The sequence below is a fragment of the Leopardus geoffroyi genome, chromosome B2, assembly GCF_018350155.1.
Source record: "Leopardus geoffroyi isolate Oge1 chromosome B2, O.geoffroyi_Oge1_pat1.0, whole genome shotgun sequence".
NCBI lineage: Eukaryota > Metazoa > Chordata > Mammalia > Carnivora > Felidae > Leopardus > Leopardus geoffroyi.
In genome coordinates this window covers 136,870,206-136,885,261 of record NC_059332.1, presented here as the reverse complement: position 1 = coordinate 136,885,261, position 15,056 = coordinate 136,870,206, and the positions used below count along the sequence as shown (strand labels likewise).

The 15,056-nt window shown below is 43.0% G+C and overlaps 1 protein-coding gene across 4 annotated transcripts in view; it reads right to left on the bottom strand.

The window, feature by feature from the left end:
• Nucleotides 1-15,056, bottom strand: part of ESR1 (estrogen receptor 1) — a 390,751-nt gene that overhangs the window by 263,108 nt on the left and 112,587 nt on the right. For all 4 annotated transcript variants that reach the window (XM_045500070.1, XM_045500071.1, XM_045500072.1 and 1 more), the window contains exon 2: nucleotides 14,240-14,761. In XM_045500070.1, coding sequence (XP_045356026.1) covers nucleotides 14,240-14,691 — 452 coding nt within the window. In that variant the 5' untranslated portion in view covers nucleotides 14,692-14,761. The remainder of the gene's footprint in view (nucleotides 1-14,239; nucleotides 14,762-15,056) is intronic.

Genomic DNA, 15,056 nt, shown 5'->3' with positions numbered 1-15,056 from the left:
AGTACTGTCTAGCAAAGTCCCGTGAGGCTTGGGGCTTTAATTGATCTTTCTCACTTTCCGTCCTCCTGCTGCTGCTCTCCCTTGCGTAGATCCAATTAGAAAGTTTTAGCCTGGACTCTGAGAAGCTTAAAATAATCATCTTCCGAGGAGAAATATTGACTTAGAAAAAGTCGCCACTGACCTAATCATCATTTCTGTGCGTCACATCACCTGTTCATAAGGAGCCACCAGAACATAGATCGCAGGGCAAATGCCTCTCAAAATATCACTGCGGTAGCTGTGTTTTCAACTTCTTAGTGGAGATCATTTTGCTGAGAGCATATTGATGGCACTTTCACAACTGGAAGTAAATACATTTTGATCTACAATTTTTCACGAAACAGAAAAGAAATAAGAAGGGCAACCTGAAAAGTCTATATAGTAAGTTCTATCACCTCAAATTATTTTTCTTCCATACATACAAATGCCACAAAATGTTAATAAAAACAGATTTAATTTCTACATGATTCTCCTTACACTGTTGTGAATTACAAGATTAATATCTCCTTTTTATACATTTTACCTGATGAGTCTAACCATTACAGAGCTGTTAAAATTGATTAACAGTTCAGTAACATTAAAAGAATTGAAAGTGAAAAAAATCTATAGTTTTGTTTAATTATAAATCCTGCCTTGATAAATATAAATTTCTATAGAATAAATGGTGTCAAATGATCTTAGGTTAGTACAGTTATAATCCATCGGCCACACATGCCCTTCTTTAACACATTTATCAGGAGCATGAATTATACTTAGGACATATGGTTCCATCAATTTCCATTCTTATTAAACTTACATTTCATTTCCTGGAGCAATATTAAACTACAAAGGGAAACATTTAATAGTAAACAGTATATAACCAACATGGGGCTTACTAATTACCTGCAAAGAAGACGCATGTTTTTCACTACAGGACCGCATTTTTAAAAAATTATATTGTAACCTGGCTGCTGGGTCAAGCACAGACTGAGCTATTTCTTTTTTAATTTTGCCAATACTCAGGTGAAATATCTATTATGAAATAATGCAAGTTCCATTTTCACATTTGTAATTGTGAAATAAAAATAGTGCCCAACTGCCTTAGAAATCTGAAAAGAGTCAATATAAGTCTCTAGAGAAATCTAGTCATTCCTGTTAAGTCCTGAACAAAGAAAAAAGAAAACAAGAAAGGCACTCTTCAATCACTAAGTAAATAAGATACAGTTATTAGAACCGAGAGGACATGATCTAAATGTAAGGACAGGTAGTAAGTTTCTACCAGGGTCTTAAAACCAAAGTGCCAAACCAAGGGGCACCTGGTGTCTCAGTTAGTTAAGCGTCCAACTCTTGATCTCAGTTCAACTCATGATCTCAGGGTCCCGAGTTCAAGCCTTATGTTGGGCTCCACACTAGATGCGAAGCCTACTTAAAAAACAAAACAAGCAAACAAACAAAAAACACTGAAGTGGCAAACCAGGATCATAAATTCTCCCTCAGACCGTATGCCAATTAAACAGATGGCCTGTCCAGATAGGCAGGGCTGGAACACTCCCTCACTTTTACCATCATTACAGTTGTGCAGCGATCACTATCAGGCATTCCTCCATTCCACTCTGCTTAAGCTTCCGCTCTCCATGCTAGCACCACAACAATGTCCTCAGTGAATGGAGGCTGGTCACACCTCCATGTGTCAAGTATGAAGTCACTGGCTGGAGGCAACATGGGTTCTCTGACCCCACTAGCAACATGGGTTGGTTCTCTGCCCACACTGATATTTTGGGGCAGCCCCTTCACCTCTCTAGATTTTAATCACTTTGCCTGGAAAATAAAGAGGTAGGAACACATCATGCGTAAGGTCCCTCCTCGGTTTAAAATACTGTAATTTCATGAATTTTTCTGTGTAAAGAGAGGATTGAACCACATGAATGCTATATTTCTGTCCAGATTTAAAATTCTTTGGTGAGTTTCACATACAGAAAAAAAGCATTAGATTCCTATCAGGAATTCTGTGTAGGATTTTGTTCAATGGCTCCTTCTGATACTAGAAAGGAAAACCATCCCCCTACTTAATGGGAAAAATGTTGAAACATGCTTTCAGCAAATATCATAAAAACATTCATTTCCCAGAAAACTAAAAGAAGCAACCTGGAGACATAACTTAAGATTAAAGTGTTGTCACAACTAACTATAAAAATATTGCAAAGAATTAACAAGCCAACTGCCAAGTAAACCAGTCAGCGACAGAAGACATCCTATTAATTTTTCTGCATACGCTCTAGTGGGTAAAACTTGAGCTCCAAGGTCCAGCTTTTAGACTTAGAGTCCCTGATCTTCCATTACTGAATTATGACTGGCTGTGTGACTTGGGCAGGTCACCTCCCCTCTCTCAGTCTTAGTTTTGTTATCCGTAAACTAAGAATAATAACAGTACCAGCATCTTGTGTTTGGTATAAGAATACCAACGCGATCTTCCATTTAAGGCTTTCAGCAAGGTCCCCGGTGCACTATGCTCAAAAGAAACTAGCAATGGCTATTATTCAAGTTATTTCTCTGATCCTTACCAACTTAGCTTTATTTGCTGAATTCAACAATTTGGCTCTGTAAATTACTGAGCAGTTATTCTGTCAAAGGAACTGGGCTGGAAACATAGGAAGGATCTGGCAGTAGGACCCAGCATCTCTTTACAGCCTCACCTGCCCTTCTCTGCCTGGCTAAATCCTCTTTCCAGTAAACCTTTTGGACCTCTGCATTCACCGATGGGGGCTGTCCATCGGGTGAAGGGCCCCTCCACAGTCTACTGGTCTCTTCTCTGTGACGATTCTTATTCCACGGTTTTTTTTAACTGTTTACACATTCATCAATCTCCCTCTTTCAGTCTATAAGCAACTTGACAACAGATTTGGCATCCAATATCTACATGGAGGTCAGTACCTGATCAACATTTAATAAAGTTTGCCAGAAAAAAAAAAAGATTGCCGAGTGAATATATCCATTAATAAATAAATCCTATGACATTACGTTAACCTATAAAATTAATAAAATCCATAGACAAATTTAGCTACAGCCATAATGAAAGGCATCCTGTGTGGGAATTTCCATTGTAGAAGTCCCAAAAAAATTTATTTAAAAAGGTGCTATTTGCACCATGAACATCTGAGAGAATGCCAGGTGGAAAACCCAGCTGGTAGGGGTGACATTTGAGCTGAACCTTGACTCCTGGTCTAACAGAGATGGGACCAGACGAAAGAAAGGTACACACTAGAGATGGAAATAACTGTGAAGCAGTGGGAAGGGCCATTTAAATATGGTTTTGAACAGGAGCTTCGTGGATGAGAGGAGATTAGTCAGAATCAAATTACAAGGGCTTTGAATGGGGTTTGCACGTGTTCTGGGACGAGTGAGAAGCCACAGGAGGGTTTTGAGCAGAGGAAGGATCAAATCAAGTATACACTTTGGGTAGTAAGCTGAGGTAGCAAATTGAAAAATCAGAGTGTGAAAGCTCGAAAGCTGAAAAGCCAATAGGGAATTTATGGCAGCAATAACAGAGAGCTGGCCGTGTGTGGAAAATGAGAGAATGACATGAGAAACATCTGAGAAGAAACTTCTTGTCTGTGTGTTTTCAGATGTTATAAATGACTGGGACTGCGCCTCTGGGACCTACAGCTGTTGGATACAGAAAACGCTAGAACAAATGAACACTTCTCCAAGTTACCTGATCACTTCGCTAGCCATTTCCCAAGGTCAAACCCAGACTTCTTAGAAAAGCAACTCTGGTTTCATCGGTCACAGCTGCTGAGCACCAGAAGCAAAGAACAAGGAACCAGAAAGCCCCACACCGTGTGGGGCCTGGAACTGGCAGGGCCAGTCAAGTCGTGTGGGCACTCAAGGAGACTCCAGTTCGCTGCTAATCCCAGGAGTCGCATTGAAACACGTGCTGAGATTTCAAGGACTTGCTTTTAGCTGATGACTCTTGGCAGTCCCATGAGGAAACGGCAGCCATGAGAACTGAACAGCGTGGGGAAGCCTCACCAAACTGCACCCTGGGCCTTCACGTCCCGCTGGAGTACCTGGATGCCACCCATATCCCTTATTGATAAGTGAGTTTTCTCAAACGCAAAGGGTGGGGGGGGGGGGGGGCGGGGAGTGAAGGAAGGAAGCATTAAAAAGTGCACACATTCTGGGGCACCTGGGTGGCTCAGTCGGTTAAGCATCCAACTTTGGCTCAGGCCATCATCTCGCAGTTTCTGGGTTCGAGCCCCACGTGGGGCTCTGTGCCGACAGCTCGGAGCCTGGAGCCTGCTTCAGACTCTCTGTCTCCCTCTCTCTCTGCCCCTCCTCTGCTTATGCTCTGTCTCTCAAAAAATAAATAACAAAACATTAAAAAAAAATTTTAATTAAAAAATTGCACACATTCTATTTGCCAAAAACATTCTGCCAAATACTTCATGACAGAGTACACGAAGGGAGCTTTAAGTAAGTCCTCCACGTCAAAGCCTCCAGGGAACTTTCCAAACATGCAACTGGAAATTTGGTGCAATGCATGAACTGTACTGATAGTTAGGGGTTTCAGGTTGCATAAACCATGCTGGAGTCTCGTGTGTGGCAACTCTCCGAAGAGTTAAAGCAAAGAGGACCCTGGCAGGGGTGGGGTTGGGGGCTGGGAGGGCTAAGGGTTTCAATTACTGTCAATTATCTAAACCCTCAACGCAACCCTACATCACGAAGGCTCCCGGGCACAGGTGTGTGCGCGTTTCCTAATTTCATCACATCCTGCGGCAAAAGTCTACCGCCTCATATTCCTCAATTTCCCCGCTTTGCATCCGGTCAGCACCCAACGCACCTGCCTACCTCAAATCTTATTTTGGAAAGACGATGAGTAGAAATTAATGTCACGGTCACTCTTCTCCCTCAGCGCCTCTTTTTACCCTCTGCTTCTGAGACCCATGTGGCTGGATGAACCGAAGACTAGGAAACCCGGCAGACCTGGCTTTCGATGGTCCCCCACAGGGCCAACACAGCAAAACCAGCGGGATGATTCTGAAATCATCCTTGATTCCAACGTGCAGCCACGGTTGCAAATCCACTTTCGCAGACACGCTATAATGTTCACCTCTGTCCCTCTCCCTTCCCCATGTTCCTGTTTTCCAAATCACAGACAAATGCCTTCCTTGCCCTCTGTACGCCATAGCCTCTCCACAAACTGCTTACCACATTCTCAACCACTTCCCTCTCTGGGACTGGTCCAGCCCACAGTGCCTAATGCCCCTCGCTTTTTTTATTGATATACTTATTTTTACTCATTTGGAGTTTATTACAATTGCTTTGTTTTGTTTTTCTAGAATACCACCTGGCATATGCTAAGCATTACAAGAAATATTAGCTTCCTGCTTCCTTTAGGTTGAAAGAATTTAGCTTCTAATCACTATAGGGTATTAAAGTTTGTCCCTTGAAGGCAAAATAAACAAACATAGGGAAGTCACAAACATTCCAGAGTCTTAAAGAGCCCTCATAGTCACCTTCTTCGGTGTAAAGCTGCCAACTGTCTTCTCAAGCAGTCATAAAAATAATGACTTGCTGTGTGCCAGGCATGTTTTCAAACCTCTATGAACTTGTTTAATCCCCACAACAACCGAAAGAGATAGGTCCTATTTTGATTGGCATCTTACAAGCGAGTAAACTGAGGCACGCTTGAACCGGAGATTACAGCTAGGCAGGACTCAAGCCAGAAACTTAAGCTGCCGGCCTCCCAAATCTGTACTGAAATCACTCTACCGCATAGTAGCAAGTCTCATTATTTGCGGTAGTGGTGACTTTAAAGTTTCCATGAACAGTAAGTAAATCAGTGAATTCTAACCCACTGCTCCAAGGGGAAATATGGGATTAGGTTCTTGCAAGCCTCTGATCATAACATTCCCATCAACCAATTAATACATAGCCTCATTTCATGTGTGTTTCTGTTTAAAGATATTTAACACGTATTGGTGACTCATTAACATTGAACTCACAGCCAACAGCACTGTAACTCATGCTCAAAGTTTACCTAACACACTCATTTTCTCTATATCAGACACATCACAGCCTTCTTGCACTTAGGAACATTAGACAGCACTCCAGCATTAGGCTTGGGGGTCCTTTTAAACAGCAAAGTCACCAACAGAGAGCACAAAAATGCCAAAAAAAAAAAAAAAAAGCATGGCACTGCATGGACCCACACAGGACACTTGTTCACAGTAGGAGAGCTGACACAAGAAGGCAGCGTGTCGCCTTGTTTGACCTCAGCTGGGAACATGCATGTCAGATGACTCAAATTTTTCCCCACTCTGCACATGTCTGCGAATGCCCGAGAAAGTGCCGTGAGTACTGATTTCGGGGTTATAAATAAATTTTAGCAAGCAGGCAAATTCAAAAATATGGAATCCCCGAATAATGAGAATCAACTGTACTTGGAACATCCCTCGGACTCCTTTCTACCTTTATTCCTGAGGGAGAGGGATTCACAAACTCCCCGCACTCCTCCAATCACGTCTAAAGACGCCCTCCTGAATGGCCATTCTTCTAGTAAGGGACATGAACGAATCCGTGTAACTGATGTTTGCTGCCTACCAGCAGCCATCCACTCAGCTAAAAGCTTCTCAGGACTTCCACGTGCCACGCACGTTGCTAAGAGCTGAGACGAATGCATTGAATAAGATACATCTCTGTTTGGACCAGTGCTCAGGGATTCCTCCTATTAGAAATCAAACAGATTTCCAAAGCTCCCACGGGGTTTTCAGAGAGTTAAAGAAAATAATTTCTCCATGTAAGTAAATTGTATCTTGTACTCAGAAGGTACATCCTTTCTTTCTGAATTGCTTGAAATATTCTTGCAGAAATAAATGTAATCATTTGTAAGGTCTTCCAAAAAGAGGCAGAAAACGTAAAGTTAACAGAAAGGACCCTTAAAATCAATTATGTTTCTGGCAATGTCGTATTGCAAAAATTTCACAAAAGCAAAAAACAACAACAAAACAAAAAAAACACATCAATGAAAATTCTTTAGTGATGTAAGTAAAATGAATCATGGATGCACCTGACTGTTCAAAAAGGAGTGTTTTTGTTGACAGAATGAAAAGTTCCAGTGAGCTTTAAATGACTTGTGTAAATTCACATGGACCTAGAACTTTGAGAGAGACAGCGGCCAAGGCTGCCCTTCAGTCATCTCCACACAAACACACATGCAGAAGACTGGCCCTCAGGCTCCCCCCATCCACACACCTACTGTGCGCCAACACTGATATGTGAACTGCTAGGAATACAAAAATGTGTTTTATTTCATCTGTGCCACTGATGAACTATACACGTGAGACAAGGTAACCAAATGAATGAATAAATGAGTGAACTGTCAAAGCAATCCCACTTAAGTGAAAATTTCTTTCTGATTTTGTTTTGTTTTGTTTTTAATTTCTATCCTTAGAGACAAGAAAAAAATTGTTTTTAAAGCTTTTACTGTAGTTAATGCTATTCTGGGTTATTCTTATAACACTGGCTTTCCCGTGCTAGGTAGGAACTCTATTGAGCCCCGTTCCAAATTTCATTAAAATAACAGATGAAACATGTCAATAAAGAAATAAACCAGAATAGGTGGAAGAAAAAAAATCTGGGAATATGCAGAGGGAGCAACTAAAACAGAAAAAGAAAGAAAGAAAGAAAGAAAGAAAGAAAGAAAGAAAGAAAGAAAGAAAGAAAGAAAGAAAGAAAGAAAGAAAGAAAGAAAGAAAGAAAGAAAGAAAGAAAGAAAGAAAAACTAACTTGATAGGGGGAAAGAAGCCAAAAAGTTTAAAGAACATTAGAAAATAAAGCAAAGAAAGGAGAAACTATGAGAACGGATTGCTTAAAAAATCAGCAGAAAACAGAGGAAGTATGCCAATGCAAAAATTACTATTTCTAACAGCATTTAGTTGCAGGGAAATTAAAAGAAAATTGTCTTTTACCTCCAGGATCTTAGGGGGAAAAAATCCCAAGTCTTTCTATGAGAAAAGTGAGTCAAGTTGCCAAGAAAACTGCCCAGGAAGTGGTGCCTGGCACACCCACATCGGCGGCTGGGGCCCTACACAAGCCGCTGTTTGGCAACTGGCAGAAGGAGCCCCCCAGCTGGAGGAGGATGCAAGCTGGGAATGGCAGCAGGGGGCTTTGGGACCAGACCCTTCTGGAGCTTCTGAGCCAGAGGTGAGAATCTGAGCGTTAAAATGCGAGGCCATTCTCTCCCCACCCCCCACCGAAACTGACAACACTTGGGGAACTGTCTAAAAGAAGAGCCCTGGGGCGCCTGGGTGGCTCAGTCTTAAGCGCCCCACGGCTCAGGTCACGACCTCACAGTTTGTGGGTTTGAGCCCCGCGGCGGGCTCTGTGCTGACAGCTCGGAGCCTGGAGCCTTCTTCGGATTCTGTGTCTCCCCCTCTCTCTGCCTCTCCCCTGCTCATGCTCTGTCTGTCTCTCTCTCTCTCAAAAATAACTAAACATTACCAAAAAATAAGGAATAAAAAAATAAAAAAGAAGAGCCCCATCCGAGTTTATCCAGGGCTTATTTGGAAATATCTAGTCCTGAACGTTTCTTAATGAGCTTTATTAGCTTTAAGTGAACTTCTATTTTTCCCAAGGCGTAATTCACAGAAAGTAGAAAATTACAAGACAAAGTAGCCTACTATCTCATCAATGAGCCCACAATTAAAATAGATGTTGCAGCAGACTAAGGACCCAATTCTGTCCCTCGAGAAAAAGTGCAGAGGGAAAACCAAAAAATAAATAAATAAATAAATAAATAAATCCAGGCTTGTTTGGAGATTTCTTTTCAAATTCTCTGCATAGTAGTCATAAGTACTTATTAGATTTATGGTATTCATATAATTGATAATATCATCATTGAAATATAGACTATTTACTTAAATTATAACCACCCCAAAATAAGTGAAGTACATTACAAGAATTTGATTTCGGCGTGGGATAAACCTCTCCAGGCTATGAAACAGACATCTAGAACGGCTGCCTACCCCAGCTAACACCAGAACTTCACTGCCACTGTCACTACCGTTCTTATCCTCACCACCCCCAGTACCACCCGCAACATTATCTCTTCAGCACAGCACCACATCACTTACAAGTGGCAGTCACACCGTTTCTTATTTGACCCAGCTTCTTGAAATTATTTACCTTCTTAAACTACATCCAATTTCGTCAGCTGGGACCAAAAGAGTTGTCTTTCTACCTTTCATATTCTTAACAGGGTCTAAACATATACATAGAATTGAAAGTGTTGCTGATTAATGCAGAGCCTCCCTCAAAATTCCTAACAATATTCTCCGAGGTGCAAAACTCAGTGAGTATGGTTTCTTTCCTCATGAGATCAAGAATATCATAAAGGGGCTTCACCTCCAGCCCACTGAATTCTCCGGATTTCAGAGTGCAGCAGGAGCGTCACGTTTTAGGGGTGGAGCAGGGAACAGCTCAAACACACCTTTTCAAAAAATGGCATTATCTGTCAATGCACTGGCAATGCTTAAAATATAAAATAAAACTACTTGATGGCTTTGACAGACTGCCTCCTTTCTATGAAATCTCTCACACTTTCACTTTGGTCGGTCTGTGTTCAAGTGTCTGCATTTTGGGGATTTATAAAGCATCTTTCTCTGGAGTGTGCGCCTTGGTGCTAAACAGTTGTGGCCGTTCTATGCTTTCCTTCTTCAAAAAGCAAACAGCGTCTTGGAATGAAGCTAAATGACTAATTTGTCCTGTCCATTCAATGTATCCTGGAAAAGAGAGGAACACATTTAGCATGCGGTTCCTTGTGCCGGGTTCTTCTAAAGTTACACTAAAAATAATACTAATGTCGCAAGGAGGAGTCAGATGTATTAGTTTTGTGCTGAGTAGGTGTTTTAGAAAAAAATATAATTATAATTCATGTCTTTCCTTGTGTAAAACTATTTGCACATAATCAGGGTTTTGACTTTTTAAAATGTATCTATAAACAAACGCTATTTATGAGAAGCCTGGCTGCAAACAAATATTGCGGATGGTGATAAAGATTTTATTTAAATTTGACTTCCACAGAAAAATTATCTCACATTACCATGAATTTATATTTGCAGTGCAACTCCTGACCACTTAAATTTGTCCTTTCCTACTATCTTTTAGCTTGCAAAAGCACCAGAATGAATATTACTGGGTGAAAGAAATAATACAATATTGAACTCTTGGATAGTTTATGCACTGCTTTCATATATATTATCCCACCTGACAAAATTATTAATATCTTATCATTAACAGAAAGTTTGACATCTTGTATAGTTTTTCCTGATATGTATGTTTCCCGCCATTGTTTTCTTGCCCCCTGCCCCCTTCTTTTATAGTCTTAAAACAGTAGGAAACCAAAATGCTAAACCGGGATCTTCCCAAATCCTGAATGTCACATCCGAAATATATATATTCACAAAAGCCATCCAAGGATCCAAATTAACTGAGTGCGAGAAAGCAGATTAGAATAAGTGGCAATTATCTCTCAGAGGCTTTCTACCAAACAGGCACAAGCCACATGGAGTAGGTGAAAATGAAATGGGGATTCAAGATGTGATTCTGCTTTCAACCTAAAATCCACTCATTCTCGAGGCAGTATGTGGCTCCTTCAACTATTCTTAGACCAGCGCAAAATGTCAGGTAAACAGTAACAACTTAAATGAATAAAATGAGAACAGATACAAAGGGTCCTAAAATATCACCTAAATACAAGGAAAGAATTATTGGAAACTTGAAAATTAGCTCTTCAAATCTCTCCCTAGAAATGAGCTTTATTCGAAGTTGAGAAATAGTTTTAAATGATCACCAAAGTACATACTATTCACTCAAAATATGCACACAGCCAGCATACCAATTACTGGGCATTGACTCTGATGCAAAAAAATCGGTGTGTTTGCTAAGTTTTGGGGAAGAAGCGGGGGCAACATTGAGCCCTTAAGAATATTGAGTAGTAAAACTGAAATGAATGCGGAGCACTAAATACTTAACCTGAATTTTTAAAAACAAGGTGGATATAATTACATTTCACCTTTAGTTTTATTCAAACCTCCTAGGTTGTTTGAACACTATAAAGAACTGAGGCTGAGATGACTCCCAGTTGCCTTCACTATGAAATTTCAGGTAAGACACATCTGGCAAAGTCACAGCTCTGCCTGTTTACAAATATATTCCCTCTCAACAATTGGTTGGGACGCGTGACCATCTTTCTCACATTATTGTATGCCCAGGGCAGTTTTATCTGTTACATTCCTCTATAGATCGATACGGCTGCATATTGTGGCCCCTAGAAGAAAGTAACCATAATATCTTCATGCTAAATGATGTGAACTTCACATAAATTCTCTGAACATCCCAGCGGGACATTCAGCGGAACAATCCACATGACAGCACCATTTTACAAATGGAAAAGTTAAGAATCAAAAAGAGTAAAGCTTAATCTAACTGACCTGAAGACACCAGGTAACTTCTAGGGGGGAAATAAAATAAAGACAATTTAAATAGCTTTTTAGTTTGTGTAGCTAAAACGACCAACCACTTACCCTAATTTTTGGTCTCTACTGATCGTAACACGTTAGGCCACTAACTTACAAACTTCCACAGCAAGAAATACATTTTACGTCATAGTCGGCTCATACAAGCATATATAATTAAAACAAATTTTCCAGAACAAAACCCACCCTTACTAAATATCATGCACTCTGATATCTTCTGTGATATTCTTTTCTATTTTATTCCTTAAGAAAAAATGGTCTGGAATCACTAAACTGATTTCATGATCCCCGGGGTTATGACAAGCAGTTTCAAAACACTGCTTTCAACTCCCAAAACTTTGGAAACTACTGAAGACAAGAGACAGTTTCTACAAAAGCCTGGTCAATTCTTTGTACCCAAAGTTATTCAAACACGAAAACTGAGAGGGTAAAAATATTAAATAACATCTGTCCATTTGAAACAACACCTGCATGAAGTCGTCTCTTCTGCCCTGGTTCCTGAGAGGCAGCATTCAAACCAAGGACGTTATAGGAAATAAACTACAAAGAAAAAAATCATTCTAAAACGGAGTTTCCACATGGAATCCAACGTGTATGAGTTTTTACTTCACTATTAAAGTTCCGTGTCACTTTTTTTCACTATTCCAAACATATCTGAATATCATCCAATGCAAAAAGTTTAAGATGGGGCATATCATAGTGATATTATTTGCCACTGGGATGATGAGCAATTCTGAATAAAATGTGGTCCCCTCTTTATGTGACCATGCTCACTTTGTAATTAGTAGCAAGGCAGTAAATAATCCACTAAGGAGCAGTCTCATTAGTGCCCATTGAATTCAGTAGGATTAATTTGCAATAAAAGAACTGAAAATTAAATGGAGAGGAAAATAGTTTCTGGAGTCCACCAGAAGGTTATGGAATTCACATCATACCAGTGCCTTCCTTCACACTGAGGAGTTTAAAAGGTTGTGAGAATAAGACTTAATCGTTATATTTTGTTCTAACACTTAAAAAAAAAAAAAAAAAAGGAAGAGATTCTTTCTGTTTCCATTTTAACCCTGAATTAAAACAAGTAAAATTAATTCGAAATACGCCACCTTTTTAAAGTTTTGTTCATTCTTTGTCTTTTAAGTAATAATTCAGTCTGAACCTCTCTGGCTGTGGGATGCTCTAAAGTCCTTTGAGAAGGTTGAAGGATAGGGGGTGTGTTCAGATACCCCAAGAGGATGCCCTTCAGTATCATCTGGGGCCAAACTGTGCCTTCCTCCTGTTTCTTCTGCTATGAATATCTCTGGAAATAGAACACTGAATAGAAAACAGTCTACGGCTTGCAATGCACAAGGGTCCAGGTGAGGGCAGGAGGCCAGTCCAGACACCAGTCTGCAGTCTGTGCCTAACTTAGTACCCAGCCATGTGGGCACCCTGAGGCCTTCCAAACCCACTCCAGAGTCTAGCTGGCCTTGGGTGGCTAGGGCACAGGTGTTCATCAGAGTCACCCACCTAAGCCCTTCCCAGGTCCATCAGAAAGAGAACAGAGAAACTGTCAAAGGGGAATGGGAGAAGGGAGAAAAGTATAATCCTGGGGATGGGGGTGGGGGTGGGGGTGGGGGAGAATAAAGACACAAAACACTGGCCACTTAAGTCACAAATGTGTTACTGCATGTCCTGGAATGCTCACACCGCTTCTAGAGACTGAAAGGCACAGAACCCACCTGAGCCCGCACACCACTAGGGGAGGTGGGGGGGGGGGGGCGGCATTCTCTGCCCGGTAGGCCGGAGATGTAACTTAGCTAGAAGAGTTATTTCAAAATGCTCTTTGATGCCACATGTTGTAAACTGACAAGACACCTATAAATCTTCGACTGTCAGAAGTCATACGTCAGCAATCTGCTCCAACACTGACCCAGCCGGATAACTCAGAAATCAGAAACTTGTTAAGACTCATTCAATTCTTCTATTGCTCATCTGAGGAGCGCAATTCAATCCAAAAGCCCTTGAACTTGGGATGGAGAGGAAGGGGGAGAAAGTAGGTGCTGGGAATTGCTTGCTAAAACAAACAAACAAAAATCATCGTCACCATAATAGTAGCGTGCATATTTCTAATCCGAAATTCTAGATGAAAGGAAATTTTGCTAGCACATTAAAAAATAATTGCAAATAACAGTAGTAATAAATTAAACTCGGAGCTCCGCTAACCCCAAACACCTCTAGCCTTAAAGACCAAAGCAGGACATTGACTAGGGACTCCAAGAGCTTTGCTGGGGGTTTTGTTGTGGGTTTTTTGTTTTGTTTTGTTTTGTTTTTGCTTTGGGGTGTTTCCCCCAACAAATAACTGCCGCTTTATACGATTTTCCAAAATGAGTTAGGAAGCCCACGGGTTTTCGGAGCTGCCTCTTAACGCAGATGGTAGGGGGTGGAGAACAGCATTTTCTTTAAGCTGCTGCCAAGCGAGAGAACTTGGCTCTCGAACCAAGATCTACAAACCACCGCCGCCCCCCGACCCGGGTCGGGCCGCGCGTCCCGCAGCCCCTGCGGCCGGGCTGCCCGGTTTCGGCCCCGCAGCCTGCGGCCTCCGGCGAGCTCCCGGCGGCGCGGCCCCCTCCCTCCCTCCCTCCCTCCCGACCGCCGGGCGCGCGGCGGGCCACCCCGACGTGGCGCGGCGAGGCGCGCGGCGCGGGTACCTGTAGAACGCGGGAGGACCGGTCTCGCGCACGGCGTAGCCGCTCGGCTCGTTCTCCAGGTAGTAGGGCACCTGCTGGCCGTGGGGGCGCAGGAAGGGCGAGAGCTGCGGCGCCGGGTGCAGCAGCACCAGCGGGCTCGGAGACACGCTGTTGAGCGGCGGGAAGCCCCCCAGGCCGTTGGCGCCGAACGCCGCCGCCTCGGACCCGGAGCCATAGGCGAGGCCCGACTGGCCGTAGACCGGCGCGGAGGCGGCGGGCGCGGCGTTGAAGTCGTACGCGGCGCCCTCGGGATAGTTGTACACGGCGGGCTTGCTGCCGTCCACGTACACCTCGCCCAGGGGCCGCTCCAGGGGGATCTTGAGCTGCGGGCGGTTCAGGGTCTCCAGCTCGTTCCCTTGGATTTGATGCAGCAGGGCCATTCCAGACGCTTTGGTGTGGAGGGTCATGGCCATGGTCAGTGGCCGTGGGCAAGGCGCACACGGTCTCCCCGCGCGGCAGAGGGCTCAGCAGCCGACCGGCCACCTGGAAGAAGAGCACAGCCCGCGGTTAGAGGCGGCGCAGCGCATGTCCCACCGCGAAGCGAGCTCTGGCCCTGCCCCGGGAGCCGGCCCGTCCCTCGGAGCCCGGCGGCCAGACGCGAGCAAGTGCAGCCCGGCGCGAGCGCGCTCAGCCAACTCCCGGGCTTCGAGTCTCCAACTTTAAGTACCGGTCTCCCGCGCTCGTATGCATCACAAAGGTGCTGGAAGCCGGCCAGGGGCTGTTGCCTTGCACTGACGTTGGTTTAAACATCACTCCGGGCAGCAACTCGTTTTGGAGC